The 19,919-nt window shown below is 39.5% G+C and overlaps 1 protein-coding gene across 1 annotated transcript in view; it reads left to right on the forward strand.

Annotated features, from left to right (window-relative positions):
- LOC113244951 (mitochondrial adenyl nucleotide antiporter SLC25A24-like) overlaps window positions 1-19,919 on the forward strand; it is a 52,962-nt gene that overhangs the window by 5,273 nt on the left and 27,770 nt on the right. The window contains exon 2 of the mRNA XM_026484672.2: window positions 16,678-16,804. Within this exon, the coding sequence (XP_026340457.1) occupies window positions 16,678-16,804 (127 nt within the window). The remainder of the gene's footprint in view (window positions 1-16,677; window positions 16,805-19,919) is intronic.

The following is a 19,919-nucleotide window of genomic DNA, read 5'->3' on the forward strand; positions in this document are numbered from 1 at the left end:
GATTTCAGAGAAAGAGAGCATGAGAGAGAGCACAAGTGAAGGAGAAGGGCAGAGGGAGAGGGAGAAGCAGATGCCCCACTGAGCAGGGAGCCTGATGCAGGGCTCGATCCCAGGACCCTGGGATCATGACCTGAGCTGAAGGCAGTTGCTTAACTGACTGAGCCACCCAGGTGCCCTGAGTTAAATCTTCTTTATCATGTTACTTATATATATATATATATATATATGTGTGTGTGTGTGTGTGTGTGTGTATGAAGCATAAAATCACTATGCTTATAGCTCTTATATAACCATAAATCCTAACAGGTATACAAATTAAACACAAGACTATAAAAACCACTGACATTCTTTTTTTTATTTTTTTATTTTTATTTTATTTATTTTTTTAAATGATTTTTTATTATATTGTGTTAGTCACCATACAGTACATCCCCAGTTTCCGATGTAAAGTTCGATGATTCATTAGTTGCGTATAACACCCAGTGCACCACGCAATACGTGCCCTCCTTACTACCCATCACCGGTCTATCCCATTCCCCCACCTCCTCCCCTCTGAGGCCCTCAGTTTGTTTCTCATAGTCCATAGTCTCTCATGTTTCATTCCACCTCCTGATTACCCCCCCTTTCTTTATCCCTTTCTTCCCCTACCGATCATCCTAGTTCTTATGTTCCATAGATGAGAGAAATCATATGATATTTGTCTTTCTCTGCTTGACTTATTTCACTTAGCATTATCTCCTCCAGTGCCGTCCATGTTGTAGCAAATGTTGAGAATTCGTTCTTTCTGATAGCTGAGTAATATTCCATTGTATATATGGACCACAATTTCTTAATCCAGTCATCTGTTGAAGGGCGTCTCGGCTCCTTCCACGATTTAGCTATTGTGGACAATGCTGCTATGAACATTGGGGCGCATATGGCCCTTCTCTTCACTACGTCTGTATCTTTGGGGTAAACACCCAGTAGTGCGATGGCTGGGTCATAGGGTAGCTCAATTTTTAACTTTTTAAGGGACCTCCACATGGTTTTCCAGAGTGGCTGTACCAACTTGCATTCCCACCAACAATGTAGGAGGGATCCCCTTTCTCCACATCCTCTCCAACAATTGTTGTTTCTTGCCTTGTCTATTTTTGCCATTCTAACTGGCGTAAGGTGGTATCTCAGTGTAGTTTTGATTTGAATTTCCCTGATGGCTAATGATTTTGAACTTTTTTTCATCTGTCTGTTAGCCATTTGTATGTCTTCATTGGAAAAGTGTCTGTTCATATCTTCTGCCCATTTTTTGATTTATTTGTTTCTCGTGTATTGAGTTTGAGAAGTTCTTTGTAGATCTTGGATACCAGTCTTTTATCTGTAGTGTCATTTGCAAATATATTCTCCCATTCCGTGGGCTGCCTCTTAGTTTTTTTGACTGTTTCCTTGGCTGTGCAGAAGCTTTTTATCTTGATGAAGTCCCATAAGTTCATTTTATCTCTTGTTTCTCTTGCCTTTGGAGATGAAAACCACTGACATTCTAATTAATAACATTTATTTAATGGGACAACTAATACACTTGGCTCAAACTAAATTTCTGCTTTCTTATGAATATTCTGTTGATCGGTAAATTTGATTTAAGCATTCTGAAATTATGTTTGCTCAGTTCTCCACTTTCTTTTTTTGTTTGAATACTGTGAAAACTCATTCATATAGTGGGCTCTGATGTCACTGGATTTTACTTGGCAAAAAATGCATTATTGCTTATGAGGTGAAGTCCTGTTCTTTTTTTCATTAGCCCTCAAGAAAATGGTATTACTTGAAAGTAGCTGGTGTGGGAACACAAATACACAGGGACAATGAAATAAATATTAGGCCTTAGTTATAAGGTGGCTATCTGGTTGCTTATGCTATTTGCCTTCTGATTATCTTCAGAAAGAAAACAAAAATCAGAAAATTTCCATGGAAAACACTCAGACCCCGAGGGGTTTGTGGATTTCAGGCTGAGAAACACCCAGATTATAGGCAAATTTAAGCTGCCAGTGCCCTCTTTCCCTCTGGGCTCTACCCTGTTTCCTACAGTACCTTCTCAGGAGGGGGGTGGGGGACGGGGTCTAGAAAACCAGAGCTTACTAAGCAGAAAGAAATGTGCACTTGCTAGAGTTCTATTTATAATTCTTTGACTCCTCCCAGTAAAACTCTACTGTTTTAGCAGTGAGCCTAATTGTTTTTGATCTATTATCAGTGCGCTAATTCCTTAACGAAGAATAGGGAAGTAGCAGGAAGAAAGTTTCCTTCCCTCTTTTCCACCCAAATCTTTGTGACCCATGGAACTTTTGTTCTGTGGTTAACAACCTCTCAGCACTTAAACCTCTTCACAGAGCCTTGCTTCCCCCCCCCCCCCCCCCCGCCCCGGCAGTTCTTACGGAAGCAGCTCTCCTCTGAGGAGCCTTCTTGCAGCCCTCTCTGGGTTGGAGTCCCTCCTCCTCTTTCTCCTTTCGAACCACCTGCTTCACTGAAGCCCATGCCATCTGCCATCTGACCTAACCATTTTATTCTTTGCTACTTCCTGACCTTCTGTATAAACCTCTTGGTCACTGAAGACTTGGCACCTGCTCACAGTCTTCATCTCCACTCCAGATCCTTCCATTGTCCTGGGTGACTTCCACATCCACTTCTGCATATGAACCATGAAACATCCAGGCTTCCTAATTCCTTGAACGTGTATGTCCATTGACCTTCACCTCCACACCATTTCAACATCTCACTCTTATGGCTCCACTTGGGTAAATTTCCCTAATAAAACTGGAACCCACCTTATAGGGTGGTTGTTAGGATTAAACAAGGTAAGGCTTTTTTTTAGCACAATGAGGACACATAATAATCATCACTTAGTAAATGTTAGCTGTTATTATTGCACTAATTTATATCCACAGGGCTGGAGGGTGGTGGAAATAGGGCAAAAAGATTTCCATTTCTACAGATCTTACTGGGAATGTGGGAGATTCTGAAACACTAGAAAGGGAGCATGGCTGGGGAGGGTCTGAGAAGGCCCAGTGGTATGAGCACCTCCCTCCCCAACAGCAATCTCAGCTGAACCCACAGGTGGGCTTATATATACACACTAACTTTAATTAAAAATAGGTGAGTTGAAAAGTTCACCCATAACTTTATGAAATGGCGTACATAACATAAAATTTTGAATTAGGCCAGCCTCTTGTCCAATAATGTTACAAACCATACAGATAAGCCTCTGGCTATTCATTTGACCATTGACAAGGCAAGAAGAAAAGTGACAGAACTAACATTTATTGATCATTTACCATGTGTTGGGTACTATCTTAGGTAGTTTACATTTTACATTTCATTTTAAATTTATGTTTTCTCATGTATAAAAAACAAGAGTTCTAAGTTTCAAAATTCTCATTTGAATTCTCTTGATAATGTAAATAATCTGGAGAAATGAACCTCATTGACCCTTGGGAAAATGAGCAAGCTCTTTTTTTTTTTTTTTTTTTAAGATTTATTTATTTATTTTAGAGAGAGAGAGAGAGACAGGGGGAGAGCATGGAAGCGAGCGCAAGGGGAAGAGGGAGAGGGAGAGAAGCAGACTCCCCACTGAGTCAGGAGCCCAACATGGGGCTTGAACCCACAACCCTGAGATCATGACCCGAGCTGAAATTAGGAGTCAAATGCTTAACTGACTAAACCACCCGGGCACCCTGTGCAAGCTCTTATTTTTAAAAACAACTTACATTTCTGCATTTTTTATGCCTTATAAAAATAAAACTGTTGTCTTTCACTGTAAGATTTCCTTGTACTACTTCAAAAAGCTTTCTTCATTTTAGCCTCTAATTGTTTTGTGACCTATTAGCAAATGTAATGCATAGGAAAGCATGTGGTTCCTACATGTATTTTTAGAATTGGCATATGACTTTAAGTCAACTTTAATCTACAATAAAAATGTTTTGAATGAGCTGGTGTGATTAATGATGGGATGTAAATGAACTATAGCAAAAAATTACTCCATTATTAGAATAATTTCTAAAAATTTAACTATAGTAGAATAAAAATGTATTTATTGGCAAAGGAGGAAAAATTAGTCATTCAAGCCAGTTGGTAGAAAATGCTACTTAACAGTTCTAACATAAAAGTGTTTAAAAGGTTCCAAGGAGAAGAAAACATTTTCTGATCTCTCTTACTCCTAGTAACCTCTATGCCCTTTAAAACTCCATGGTGTACACAGTATAACATCTTAGGAATACAAGTTGACCTGTTTTCCAAAGGAAAAAATATATATATCTTGGAACTTCATTAAACAAACACTACAATAGAAAATTATAAATTGCTTTGAAAGACTTGTCCAGTGAAGGGAGTGGAAGAGGAATAAGTGAAATTGGTAGAGAAGGACTAATTATTTCAGGAAAATGAACAAATGAGTAGAGGATATTTTTCTTTTTTTTTATTTGAGAGACAGAAAGCACATGTGGGGGGGGGCAGGGAGGAGGCAGAGACAGAGGGAGAGAATCTTTTTTTTTTTCAGATTTATTTATTTTTAGAGACAGAGAGAGAAAGAGAACAAGCACAAGCAGGAGGGGGAGAGGGAGAGGGCATCCCAAGCCGACTCCATGCTGAGTGTGAGCCCGATGAGGGGTTCCATCTCACAACCCTGAAATGACAACCTGAGCTGAAACCAAGATGCTTAACCCACTCTGCCACCCAGCACCCTAAAGGGATAGAGAGAATCTTAAGCAGGCTCCATGCTTAGCTCAGAGTCCAAGGCGGGGCTCAATCTTACGACCCTGAGATCATGACCTGAGAAAAAATCATTACTCAACTGACTGAGCCACCCAGGCACTCCCGGAAGAGATTTTTCAATCTTGTGGGTTTATTTCTTTATTTCTCTATGTTCCATTGATCAGTGTGTCTATTTTTTGTGCCAGTACCATACTGTTTTGATTAATACAGCTTTCCTAGTATATCCTGAAATCCAGAATTGTGATACCTCCAGCTTTGTTCTTCTTTCTCAGGATTGCTTTGGCTATTCAGGGTCTTTTGTGGTTCCACAGAATCTTTAGGATTATTTGCTCTAGTTCTGTGAAAAATATTGTTATTTTGATAGGGGTTGTATTGAGTCTATAGATTGCTTTGGGTAGTATGGATATTTTAGCAATATTAATTTTAACAATCCATGAGCATGGAATGTCTTTCATTTGTGTTGTCTTCAATCTCTTTCATCATTTTTTTTTCTTTTATCATTGTTTTATAGTTTTCAGAGTATAAGTCTTATACCTCCTTAGTTAATTTTATTCCTAGGTATTTTATTCTTTTTGGTGCAATTGTGAATGGGTAAATGGGATTGTTTTCTTAATTTCTCTTTCTGCTACTTCATTATTAGTGATAGAAAAACAACCAATTTCTGGGTGTTAATTTGGTATCTTGCAACTTCACTGAATTTGTTTATTACTTATAATTGTGTGTGTGTGTGTGTGTGTGTGTGTGTGTGTGTGTGTAGCCTTTGGAATTTTCTCTGTATAGTACCATGTCATCTGTCAATAGTGACAGTTTAATTTCTTCCTTACCAATATGCATGCCTTTCATTTCTTTTTCTTGTGTGATTGCCATGGCTAGGACTTCCCAGTACTATGTTGAGTAAAAGTGGCAAGAGTAGACATCCTTGTCTTGTTCTTGATCTTAGAAGAAAAGCTATCAGCTTTTTGACATTACTTTCCCTCCCCCCTCCTTTTTTTTTTGCAATCATAGTTTTTTGATATTCCCTTTTTAGATGACAATTTGGCAATTTTCTTTCTGGGAACCTATGTTCCAAACAATTGCAATTCAAAGATTTTAATCTCACAAGAATATTCATTGTAGCACAGTGTCTTATAATAATAGTGAAAACTTGGGAACAACTTAAGTGGTGAACCATTCTTAAGTAAGCCAAAGAATGATTATATAAAATCCACAACATGTTTTCTTTTTTTTTTTTAAAGATTTTATTTATTTATTCGACAGAGATAGAGACAGCCAGAGAGAGAGGGAACACAAGCAGGGGGAATGGGAGAGGAAGAAGCAGGCTCATAGCAGAGGAGCCTGATGTGGGGCTCGATCCCATAACGCCGGGATCACGCCCTGAGCCGAAGGCAGACGCTTAACCGCTGTGCCACCCAGGCGCCCCCACAACATGTTTTCTTTATATTATTTCTCCACATTTTTAGGCTTTATTCAGCAATTATTGATTACCCATTGTATGTCAGAAACTGTTCTATGTATTTGGGGTGTAGTGATGAACTAGACAGACAAAGTCCTTATTTCTTGGAGCATATGTTTTAGTAGTAGAGGCAGGCATTAAACAGATAAACAAACAAGATAATTTATAATACTCCCTAATTACATACACCTCTCTGGCCTCATCTCCTGTTTTCTTCCATTTCTCACTCCGTCTCTTCTTCACTCACTGTATTACAGGGAGCCCTAATCGTTTGAGCAACGTTGGCATTCTTGATGTTTCCAAGCGCATACTAGGCATGCTCTCAGAGCATGTACATAAAGCTACTGCTCTAGGTTTTGAGGCAATTTGTGCCAACTACTTTAGTGAATATGACAAACATGAAGGACCTCCGCAATTTCAATTCATGAGACTCAACTTTCAAAAAAAAGCATGTATTTCATTTCATAGAACATATATCACACCCAGGAAAATCAATAACTAAATGACGAAAAGAATACTGTTAAAGAAAAGTTGGTGATACAAATATTAGGTTTAAAATTTTTAGCAATTTGACTTAGGACCCAAAAAGTGTTTGCAGATTGGGAATTCTATGAAAAGACCCCCATGTTCTTCATGATTACTACTGTATCCCGAAAGAATAATTCTGCATTATTACAATGTTTTCCCTGTTAATATAAACCACTGTTTCATAATTCTAAAGAAACTAGATGGTAATTCACATAAATGGATGGGGTTTATAAGGTTCTTCTTACTCAAAATAAAATAAAATTAAATATGACTTCTATCAAGTTAGAAAGAAACGTAATCAGAATGTTGACCAGATAAAGAAGCCAGACCACCCTGTTACCTTCACTGGCTGCCTCAGAGTGCATAGCCGGCATGTCACGTACAAGGAAGGGGAGATGTGAGAGAATCCTGGCTCTACCTCCACCTACCCTGTAGTGTGAGGGTGGGAAAAACCCTCAGCTTTCCCGGGGTTTTATTTCCTCAGTTATAGAATTGAGGACAGCAGGCTAGATGGCTTTTAAGAGATCTTTCAACTAAAAGGATCTAGGTCAGCTTGAGATCCCCATCGTTGAGCGAACATTTAGGGTGGCAAAAGAAATGGGTTAAAAATGGTGGGTGAAGTGGGGCTCCTGGGCGGCTCAGTCAGTTAAGCGTCTGACTCCTGATTTCAGCTCAGGTCATGATCTCAGGGTTGTGAGATCCAGCCCTGCATCTGTCTCTGTGCTGGGCGTGGGGTCTGCTTAAGATTCTTTCTCCGTCTGCCCCTTTCCCCACTCTAAATAAATCTTTAAAAAACTTTTTCATTATCTGACGCTTCATTTGCTTACCCCTTAGCAGTACCAGCAATTAGATCAAAGTATCTGGCAAAGATTTTTTTTATAATCAGAGGCCCTGCCAAGTTTGGGTAGAAAAACAACGCACCACCACGTCACACCAGCAGTCAGGACTTCCTGCCTCTGAATTTTAACAGCCATCAGCCTGGTCAGGAGATGCACATTCATGTCATTCAACAACAACAAATGAGTGCACGCTGATTAAGAATATGTTTCCAGGTGCTTGTTGCGGCAGCACATATACTAAAATTGGAAAGAATAAGTTTCCTGAAATCTTCCCGGGTAGTCAATGTGAATGAAACTGGTTCTAATAGAAAGAATGTAACAGAGTTAAGGGCAGGGTGGGATTTTTCTTTTTCTTCACAGAACAGAAAAATGACCGAAAGGCCAGTGGCTTTTCATATTTTGTACCCTAAAAAGAATACACACATCACCCCTTCTGGAATCTAACACACTGGCTTCATTTTCAAAATGAATCAATTTATTTTCCCTCAAATGCAGCCATAAATTATAAACCTTAAGCATGTGATAGTCACATGATTTCTTCAGTAAGCCCAGGACTTCCACAAGCTTCTCTGGCGCTTACAGCCAGAGTCGTTCAGGGAGTCAAATATAAAAGCTTTCTTCACAGCCATACATTCCTTTGATGTTCGGGTACTGAACACAGACGCACTGGATAGCTTGTCTTCAGCATTGGCCATTTGTTTTTCTGGAAGTGTTAGCTGTGTTTTCTTTTCTTCCTTTTTTTCATTGTATTTTACTTTACTTCATTTCACTTTATTTTATTTTCATCATGATAAGTGTACTCTTTAATCCTCTTCCCCCTCCCACCTCCCTTCTGGTAACCATCAGTTTGTTCTCTATAGTTAAGAGTCTGTTTCTTGGTTTGTCTCTCTCTCCCTCTCTTTTTTTTCTTTGCTTGGTTGTTTTTTAAATTCCACATATGAGTGAGATCATATGGTGTTTGTCTTTGACTTATTTTGCTTAGCATTACACTTTCTAACTCCATCCTTGTTGTTGCAAATGGCAGGATTTCATTCTTCTTTTTTTCCACAAACTAAAGTTATTTTTAAGAGTGTGAGGCACCTCAGTTGTTCACTTCATTCTGAGCATGATTGATTAATTCATACTCTGAATGGATACAAAGCAGGATATTAAGAGTTTCCTTGTCTCTCCACCGAGCTATGATTTATACTTTCCTGACAAGTTTATTTGAAAAGTGATTGGATAATTTTATCCTATATTTAAGCATTATTGGAGGTAATAGATCATACTTTGAAAGACACTTAGGGTACTGGAGAATTTGTCTTCGCATGGTGACAAAATTCACTTTTAAGTGGCTTTATCCAGCACAGTGGGATATCCTGAAGAAGGGACTGATCCCTACTCACTCATAGAGCTTTTTTTTTTTTTCCTCTTTTATAAAGAAGTCTTTTTAGGGGCACCTGGGTGGCTCAGTCGTTAAGCTTCTGCCTTCAGCTCAGGTCATGATCCCAGGGTCCTGGGATGGAGCCCTGTGTCAGGCTCCCAGCAGACTCCAGCCTGCTTCTCTGTCTCCCTCTGCCTGCCACTCCCCCTGCTTATGTGCTCATACGCTCTCGCTATCTGTCAAATAAATAAATAAAATCTTGTTTTAAAAAAAGAAGCCTTTTTAAAAGAATTTTAATTGATCATCCAATGTCACATTTCAAATCACACAAGTGATTGTAGCTATAGAAGGACTTCATCCTCATTCTTTAACTTTTTGTTTGCTGGGTTCCTTTTTTTTTTTTTAAGATTTTATTTATTTGAGAGAGAGAGAGGAGGGGCAGAGGGAGAGGGAGAGAATCTCAAGCAGACTCCCTGCTGAGTGGAGAGCCTCACGTAGGGCTTGAGCTCAAGACCCTGAGATCATAACTTGAGCCAAAATCAAGAGACTGATGCTTAACTGTGACTGAGCTGCCCAGGCACCCTGTTTTGTTTTTTTAAAGTTTTTATTTAAATTCCAGTTAGTTAACATGCAGTGTAATATTAGTTTCAGGTGTACAATATAGTGAATCAATGATTCCATACATCACCTGGTGCTTACCATAACAAGTGCACAAGAAAACCCCATTTCCCCACTCCGTGCAGACACCCCTCTAACTATCAGTTTGTTCTCTAGAGTTAAGAGTCTGTTTCTTGGTTTGCTTCTTTCCCTCTTTTTTCTCCTTTTGCTCATTTGTTTGTTCCTTATATTCCACGTATGAGTGAAATCATATGGTGTTTGTCCTTCTTTGACTTAATTTCACTCAGCATAATACTTTCTAGCTCCATCCATGTTGTTGCAAATAGCAAGATTTCATTCTTTTTTTGGCTGAATCATATTCCATTGTATGTATATACCACAGCTTTATCCATTCATCTATTGATGGACACTTGGGCTGCTTCCATAATTTGGCTATTTTAAATAATGCTGCAATAAGTGTAGGGATACATGTATCCCTTTGAATTAGTTTTTTGGTGTTTTTTGGGTAAATGCCCAGTAGTGTGATTCCCGGATTGTAAGGTAATTCTCTTTTTAACTTTTTGAGGAACCTCCATACTGTTTTCCAGAGTGGCTGGACCAGTTTGCATTCTCACCAACAGTGAGGGGTTCCCCTTCCCCCACATCCTCGCCAATATCTCTTGTTTCCTAAGTTGTTAATTTTGGCCATTCTGACAGGTGTGAGGTGATATCTCATTGTGGTTTTGATTTGCATTTCCCTGATGCCGAGTGATGCTGAGCATTTTTTCATGAGTCTGGTAGCCATTCATATGTCTTCTTAATGTCTGTTCATGTCTTCTGCCCATTTCTTAACTGGATTATTTATTTTGTGTGTGTTGATTTTGATGAGTTCTTTATAGATTCTACACATTAACCCTTTATGTGATATGTCATTCGCAGATATCTTCTCCCATTCTGTCAGTTGTCTTTTAGTTTTGTTGATTGTTTCCCTCACTGCACAGAAGCCTTTTATTTTGATGAAGTCCTAATAGTTCATTTTTGTTTTTGTTTCCCTTGCCTCTGGAGACATGTCTAGTAAGAAGTTGCTCTGGCTGTGGTTAAAGAGATTGCTGCCTGTTTTCTGCTCTAAGATTTTGATGGTTTCCTTCTTATATTTAGGTCTTTCATCCATTTTGAACTTACTTTGGGTGTAAGAAAGTGGTCCAGTTTCATTCTTCTGCATTTTCTATCCAGTTTAATGTTTTAACAATATTTGTTCTTCTAATCCATGAGCATGGAATGTTTTTCCATTCCTTTGTGTCTTCTTCAGTTTCTTTCATAAGTGTTCTATAGTTTTCTGAGTAGAGATCCTTTGCCTCTTTGGTTAGGTTTATTCATAGGTATCTTATCATTTTTGATGCAGTCATAAATGGGATTGACTCCCTGATTTCTTTTCTGCTGTTGCATTATTAGTGTATAGATATGCAACAGATTTCTGTACATTGATTTTATATCCTGTGACTTTGCTGAATTCATGTATCAGTTCTAGCAATTTTTTGGTGGAGTCTTTCAGGTTTTCTACATAGAGTATCATGTCTTCTGCAAAGAGTAAAAGTTTAACTTCTTCCTTCCTGATTTGGATGCCTTTTATTTTTGTTGTTGTTGTTGTCTGATTGCTGAGGCTAGGACTTCTAATACTATGTTGAGCAACAGTGATGAGCGTGGACATCCCTGTGTGTTCCTGACCTTAGGGAAAAGCTCTCAGTTTTTGCCCATTGAGAATATTAGCTGTGGGCCTTTCATATATGACCTTTATGATGTTGATGTTCCTTCTATCCCTCCGCTCTTAAGGGTTTCTATCTAGAAAGGATGATGTATTTTGTTAAATGCTTTTTCTGCATGTATTGAGAGGACCGTATGGTTCTTATCCTTTCTTTTATTAATGTGGTATATCACATTGATTGATTTGCAGATGTTGAACCACTCCTACAGCCCAGGAATAAATCCCTCTCGATCATGGTGGATAATCCTTTTAATGTACTGTTGGATTTGATTAGCTAGTGTCTTGTTAAGAATTTTTCATCCATGTTCATCAGGGATATTGGTCTGTAATTCTCCTTTTTAGTGGGGTCTTTGTCTGGTTTTGGAATCAAGGTAATTTTGGCCTCATAGAATGAGTTTGGAAGTTTTCATTCCATTTCTAATTTTTGAAATAGCCTCAGAAGAATAGGTATTAATTCTTCTTGAGGTGTTTGGTAGAATTCCCCTGGGAAGCCATCTTGCCCTGGATTCTTGTTTGTTGGGAGATTTTTGATTACTGATTCAATTTCTTTGCTGGTTATTGGTCCATTCAAATTTTCTATTCCTGTTCCAGTTTTGGTAATTTATATGTTTCTAGAAATTTATCCATTTCTTCCAGATTGCCCAATTTGTTAGAGTATAAATATTCTCTCATAACTATATTTCTGTGGTGTTGGTTGTGATCTCTCCTCTCTCATTCATGATTTTATTTATTGGGTCCTTTCTCTTTTGTTTTTGATAAGTCTGGCTAGGAGTTTATCAATTTGGTTAATTCTTTCAGAGAGACAGCTCTTGGTATCATTGATCTGTTCTACTGGTTTTTTGATTTCTAGATCACTTATTTCTGCTCTAATCTTGATTATTTCCGTTCTTCTGCTGGTTTTAGGCCTTATTTGCTGTTCTTTTTTCCAGCTCCTTTAGGTGTAGGGTTAGATTGTGATTTGAGACTTTTCTTGCTACTTGAGGAATGCCTGTATTGCTACATACTTCCCTCTTATGACTGCCTTTGCTGTGTCCCAAAGGTTTGGACTGTTGTGTTTTCATTTGCATTTGTTTCCATGTATTTTTAAATTTCTTATTTAATTTCCTGGTTAACCCATTCAGTCTTTAGTGGAGATACCCTTTAATCCCTAAGTATTTGTGGTCTTTCCAAATTTGTTCTCGTGTGTTCTTTTTCTTGTGTTCTTTGTTCTTTCCAAATTGTGTTCTTCAAGTTTCATAGCATTGTGGTCTGAAAATATGCATGATATTATCTTAATCTTTCTGTACTGGTTGAGGCCTGATTTGTGAACCAGTATGTGATCTTTTCTGGAGAATGTTCCATGTGCACTTGACAAGAATGTGTATTCTGCTGCTTTAGGATGAAATGTTTTGAATGTGTCTATAAGTTCCATCTGGTCCAGGGTGTCATTCAAAGCCATTTCCTTGTTGATCTTCTGTTTAGAAGATCTCTCCATTGCTGTGAGTGGGGTGTTAAAGTCCCTTACTATTATTGTATTATTATCAATGAGTTTCTTTAAGTTCACTAGTAATTGATTTATATATTTGGCTGCTACCAAGTTGGGGCATAAATATTTATAGTTGTTAGATCCTCTTGTTGGATAGACCCCTTTATTATGATATAGTGGCCTTCTTCATCTCTTATTGCAGACTTTGGTTTAAAATCTAGTTTGTCTGATATTAGTATGGCTACTCCAGTTTTCTTTTGATGTCCATTAGCATGATAGATGGTTCTCTACCCCCTCACTTTCCATCTGGAGGTGTCTTTGGGTCTGAGTCTTTTTTTAAAAAAACTATTTATTTGAGAGAGAGAAAGTGAGCGAGAGAGCATGAGCGGGGGTCAGGGGCAAAGGGAGAGGGAGAAGCAGACTTCCTGCTGGGCAGGGAGCCCAACTCAGGACTCGATCTCAGGACCCCAGGATCAACCTGAGCTGAAGGCAGTTGCTTAACCAACTGAGCCACCAAGGTGCCCCTAAAATGAGTCTCTTGTAAGCAGTGTATTGATGGGTCTTTACCCTTTGTCTTTTGATTGGATTATTTAGTCCATTCACATTCAGAGTGATTATTGATAGATATGAATTTAGTGCCATTGTATTATCTATAAAGTCACTGATCCTGTAGATTGTTCCTTTCTAGTCTTTGTTGCTTTTGGTGTCTCTTTCCTGCTCAAAGTGTTTCTTTTAATATTCCTTGCAGAGCTGGTTTTGTATTCATGAACTCGTTTAGACTTTGCTTGTCTTGGAAACTCTTTATCTTTCCTTTTATTCTGACTGACGGTCTTGCTGGATATAGTATTTTTGGGTGCATGTTTTTCCCATTCAGCACGTTGAATATATCATGCCACTCTCTTCTGGCCTACCAGATTTCTGTGGTCAGATCTGCTATTAAGCTTATGTGGCTACCCTTATAGTTTAAGGACTTTTTGTCCCTAGTTGCTTTCAGAATTCTCTCTTTATCTGTGTATCTTACAAGTTTCACTATGATATGTCTTGGTGTTGACTTTTTTTGGTTGCTGATTTTGTGGGGAGTTCTCTGTGCCTCTTGGACTTGAATGCCTGTTGCCTTCCCCAGATTAGGGAAGTTCTTAGCTATAATTTGTTCAAATAAACCTTCTGCCCCCTTTTCCTGGTCTTCTTCTTCTGGGGCTCCTATGATGTGGATATTATTGCATTTTGTAGAATTGCTGAATTCCCTAAGTCTATATTCATGATCTAATAATTGTCTTTCCCTCTTCTTTTCAGCCTCATTATTTTCCATAATTTCATCTTCTAAATCATCTATTCATTTCTCTGCCTCTTCCATTATCATTGTGATTACATCCAGTCAGTTTTGCATCTCAGTTATAGCATTTTTAAAATTTCAGCCTGACTAGTTTTTAGGTCTTTTATCACTGCAGCCAGCGTTTCTCTGGTGTCTTCTATGCTTCTTTCAAGCCCAGCTAGTATTTTTATGACTATTGCTCTAAATTCTTGTTCAGATATATTGCTTATATCTGTTTTGAGTAAATCCCTGGCTGTGCTTTCTTCTTGATCTTTCTTTTGGGGAGAATTCCTCAATCTTGTCATTATGTCTAGGTTTCTGTCTTTCACATGTTATGAAAGTTTGTTATGTTTCCTGCTCCTGAGAGTAATACTGTATTAAAAAGGGGTCATACACTGTCCAGGACCTGGCATTTCAGGAAGTGTTTCTGGTGTATACTGTGTACACTCTGCTGTTGTGTTTTGGCTGCTCTTTTCCACAGGTCAGGCCTCTGCAGAGGTCCTCCTTCCTTGCAGTGGGGAGTGTTTGGACTTTTTTTTTTTTTTAAAGATTTTATTTATTTATTTGACAGAGACAGCCAGCGAGAGAGGGAACACAAGCAGGGGGAGTGGGAGAGGAAGAAGCAGGCTCCTAGCAGAGGAGCCTGATGTGGGGCTCGATCCCAGAATGCCGGGATCATGCCCTGAGCCGAAGGCAGACGCTTAACGACTGTGCCACCCAGGTGCCCCGTGTTTGGTCTTTTAACTAGGTGTGCTTTGATTTGTTTGTTAAGATATGACTAAAAAAGAAGAAAAAAAGGCCTGATCCAAGAAAAGAGAAAAGGAAAAGAAACTACAAACAGACAAACAAAAAAGTATAAGCCTGAGTCCAAAGAAAAAGAAAGAAGGAAAAAAGAAAAGAAAAGAAAGAAGCCTGATCCAAAAAATGAGAAAAGGAAACAAGTAAACAAACCAACAAATGAACAAAAAACTATGACCCTGATTCCAAAAGAAAAAAAAAGAAAAGAAAAAATAAAGAAAACCAGTTCCACCAGAACTGAAGCTGACACTTTGGAGCACTCTCTCTGATCAGTAGACCTGGTACACAAGGCAGGACTGTGTTGATCTGAGGGAGAAGCCCACTGCTCTGTCTCAGTCAGACCTGCCCTTGTAAAGATGCCCCTGCCAGATGCAGGGGGCCGGGGTTTGGTATAAGGTTTGGTGTAAGCACTTTCCACCAGAGGTGCTGTGTTTCTCTCTGAAGTCCAACAGTGCTGGTGGGGGGTGGGGTGGAAGATGGTGTCACCCAGCCTTCTCATCTGCAGGGAGGGGTACTCACGGCCTCCCTGTTTAGGTGGCCCTCACAGAAAAGAGAACAATCTCTTCTCCTTTGTCTCAGGCTTTCATCAGATCCCTGCCCTCGACCTGTCTGTGCCCGCTGCAGGCAAGCCTGGCACCGCAGTTCTCCTGTGTTTTATCTCTGGCCAATGGCTGGGTTTCAAAACTCCAGATCTTAAAGGGCACAGCAAGGTGTGGACCTGCTCCCCTCCCCTGTAGAAGAGCCTCACAGCCATGCACCCGGCACTGTTCTGTCCCAGAAAAGTTGTTGCCCGGGCTGCACAGGTGTCTGGAGACTGTGGTGACGCACAGGGAAAAGCAACCAGGTTATCTGCCCTCCGCCCATGCTTCTGTTCCCTGCTGTTGAACTGCTGCTCAGTGGTGCCTGGTGGGCCTTTTGTCCTTGGAGAGGCAAAAACCCTCTTCCAGGGGTGCCTGGGTGGCTCAGTGTGTTGGCGTCTGCCTTCGGCTCAGGTCATGATTCTGGGTCCTGGGATCAAGCCCCGCCTCAAGATCCCTGCTCCACAGGAGCCTGCTTCTCCCTCTCCTCCCCACTCATGCTCTCTGTCACTGTTTCAGTCTCTCTCTCTCTCAAATGAATAAATAAAATATAAAAAAAAAGCAACCCTCTTCCAAATGTACTCTGGGAAGGGGAGCTTTCTCTCCAGTGCCACCCAGGGGATCCCTACACCAGGACATGTTGCGCAGACCCTTCCCCTATTCTCTCCCTCCCTCCCCAATTTTGTTCCACGAAAAGTGCTCCCTCTCCTCTGTGGCACTGCAGCTTTTCTGTCCCCCAGTTCATAGCTCTGAACCTTGCATCTGCCATGTTTTCTCCCTCCAATTGTGCAAATTGTTTTCTTAATCTTCAGATTGATTTCCTAGGTGTTCAAAATGATTTGATGTTGAGCTAGCTGTATTCGAGGGAGGAGGAAGTGCAGGGTCCCCTTACTACTCCACTATCTTAAGTCCTCCCAGAAATTTAAGTATCTTCTCTCATTTAGTTAATAGAGTGTGAGGTCTCTGATGGCAAGGATGATGTATCTTAGTATCTTTCTTCTCTCAAGGCACTTGGCATTCGTTGTTTACCTCTGGTAAATACCTACTTATAAATTCAGAATTATTTGGAATGACATGGTGGGTATTGACTCTAGTATTGCACAAGTTAAAAAATCACAAATGTTCTTAGCCTTGTAGCTGTATCTGAAAAACTAAGATAATAATTAATATGAGTGAAATGTGCCAATGTTAGCATGCTACTGTGGGTTTACTTGCAATATGTCTCTGCAATGAGTTTTTTCTTTCTTATAGGACATTTTTAAAGCTGGAAATACCAATGAGGATTCAGGATTGGACTTTGGAGAATTTTTGCACTACCTTAAAGACCACGAGAAAAAAATGAGGCTGGCATTTAATAGTCTGGACAAAAATAATGATGGTGTGTGTTTGTGTTTTATTCACGATTAGCTTAACATGAATGATAATTGTCAGTACTAAAGGACATTGTTTTATCAGCCTTTAACTTCTTTGTACCATTAGAGATTCAGTTATTTCTATTGCATGTCTAGTAGTAATTTTTTCTTTCCGAGAATAATATATAAACTATATTTATTAGTGCTATAATTTTTGTGTGGTTACTATATTTTTAAATATTTAATTTATTTATTTGAGAGAGAGAGCACAAGCAGGGGGAGGGGCTGAGGGAGAGGGAGAAGCAGAATCCCCGATGAGCACGGAGTCCCATGTGGGGCTCAATCCCAGGACCCCTGGGATCATGACCCGAGCTGAAGGCAGATGCTTAACTGACTGAGTCACCCAGCACCCCCGGTTACTATTTTTTTAATGAAAGAATTTGTCCTCTGAATTTAAAACTTCTTGGCTTAGGGAGTGGGCCTCTCCACTCTTTTGCAATGTATACGCTGAAAGTATCATGGTAATTAAAAAAAAAATGCCATTGTTTACTTGCTGATTTTGAAAATATTTTGGTTGCAGGAAAGTTAGATAACCAAAAGATCTTAAAAGAAAGTAAAAGTTACTTGTAACCCTGCTGTCTGGAGATCGGGTTTAACATTTTAATATATTTTTATAGTTTCTTCTAGACTTTTTATTTATGTTTGTTTCTTGGTTTCTCTTTCTCTTTTTTTAAGCATACACTTTTTTTTTTTTTAAGATTTTATTTATTTGTCAGAGAGAGAGAGAGCACAAACAGGGGGAGCAGCAGGCAGGGGAGAAGCTGGCTGCCCACCGAGCAAGGAGTCCCATGTGGAGTTTGATCCCAGGATGGTAGGATCATGAACTGAACCAAAGACAGACACTTAACCGACTGAGACACCCAGGCATCCCTCTTTTCTCTCTTTAAATGAAATTGTAGTCACACTACATAGAGTTTGATGTCCTACTTTTTTCTTTTAATGTTATAATTTAAGCATTTTCATTTCATTTAATATTCTTCCCAAACATAGTTTTTAATGACTCTGAAATATTCCATTTATGAGTAGACTTATCTAATTATTCCTGTATTGTAAGACATTTGGGATGTTTCCAAACTTGTACTCTTATACATAGTATTGTGATCAATATCCATGCTGATTTACAGAGGAAAGGTGTGCTTTGTCACAAACCCTTAAATCATAAAGACTGTAGGTAAAAGTAGAATACCATTTCTGCATCCATATGTGGCTAATCAACCATGGATAATTAGAACCTAATTATACCCTATATAAGAAACACATGTATTAGTTTTTAAGTTTTCAGAAATCTAGTTTTTGTTAATTGAAAAATTCTAAGTATACCAGAAAAGCTATTTAAAGGATTGTACTGATGGATTCTTGGGTAAAACAAAATGTGTCCTGAATATCACAGGCTTTAGTGACCTGTGATACCCAAATTACAGTGCTTCAAGCTTCCATTCACTTTCCAGAAAGAAGTTTAGGCCTTTCTGGGTCCTGCTACTGAAGTTGTACCCAGAAACTTCAGAAATACTACTTACTAATGTCTTTCAATTAGAACTGGTCATTAATTGCTGCTGATCTTGGCCCGATAGTTCTGCTTTTTTTTTTTCTTTTAAGATTTTATTTATTTATTTGACAGAGAGAGACCCGTTAGTTCTGCCCTTGTGCTATTCTGGAATTTCACCTGTTATTGGTGGTTACCACCATAATCATCATTTGTAAGCTGAAAATCCACTATGTCGGATTATCAGTGAAATCAGAATGTCATTAGTAAAAACATAATGCACTATTGTCTCTGGTAAAGCTGTGCTTGTAGCTCTTGGTGATAAAGAGAATACTTTTTCTGAGGCAAGGCGGAAATCTGAAAGTAATACAGTGATTAGCAATATAGATCTTTTCATTTCTGCCTTGGCTAATCAAACTGGAACATTACAGCTCAGTCCCCAAGTCCTGCGGAGGTACCGTTCTGGTAGAGCTACTGTCCAAATTCCCATGGGCTTCATTTGTTTTGGGCTGTGACATTTGGTATGAAGCTCTACTGTTGGCATGAGGACTACTGCCTACCCAGCCTGCAGAGCTTAAGTGCAAGCAGAGGTGCAAGGTCTGATTGAGCTGCCTGCTTTCTGTGTCATCATTGTTGCTGCTTCAGTGACCACTTTTGTGTAGAGCTCAGCCAATTTACTTTGGCCAGCACGCTTTTTGTGCCTGGAAAAGGCAATGCATCCTCTGGTATGGGTTGAATAGTGTGGGCCCTAAAAAAGGTATGTTATGTTGAGCCTCCCATACCTCAGACTGTGACCTTATTTGGAAATAGGTCTTTACAGAAGCAGTCATGTTAAAATGACGCTATTAGGGTAGTGCCCCATATCTAATATGACTGGTGTCATATAAAGGGGAAATTTGGACACAGAGGCAGATATGCATGGAGGAAGATGATGTGAAGTGGCCATTTGGTGTGATGGAGTTAGGAATGGGGTGATGCATCAACAAGCCAAGGAACACCTGCAGCTACCAGAAGCTCGGAGGGAAGCACAGAGCAGATCCTTCCCTGGGATCTTCAGAGAGAGCATGGCCCTGCTGACAACTTGATTTCAGACTTCTGGCCTCCAGAACTGTGAGACCATAAATTCCTGTTGTTCTGATCTACCCAGATTGTGGCACTTTGTTATGGCAGCCGTAGGAAACTCCTCCCCGCTGTTATGCTTAATCAGGTGTCTGATAGTAGCAAAATATTTGGGGCCTCAACGTACGGCTTTCTCAGTTCATATGAACATGCAGTCACCTTCTTCCAGACTGTCCAAGTGCTTCCAGATTGGCTGGGCTAGGGTAGTTTCTGGTATCAGGTGTGTGTCATTGACCCTGGAGCCAACATTTCCTTCTGAATTCTATTACTGGATCTGGCTCATTTCCTTCCTGACATTGTTGCTGTTGGGACTCTTCCAGCTCATCACACATTATATTTGTTAAAAATTAATAGTATGCAGGATTCAGTTTTTACCACCTGCTTTCTGTCCCCTAGGAGGCTTTCCAGGCCTTATGCCAATCAGTGAAGGCAAGAGGATGCACGTGGGCTGGTGTACTATCAAACTCACTGGCAGGAAG

The sequence above is a fragment of the Ursus arctos genome, unplaced genomic scaffold, assembly GCF_023065955.2.
Source record: "Ursus arctos isolate Adak ecotype North America unplaced genomic scaffold, UrsArc2.0 scaffold_12, whole genome shotgun sequence".
Classification (NCBI taxonomy): domain Eukaryota; kingdom Metazoa; phylum Chordata; class Mammalia; order Carnivora; family Ursidae; genus Ursus; species Ursus arctos.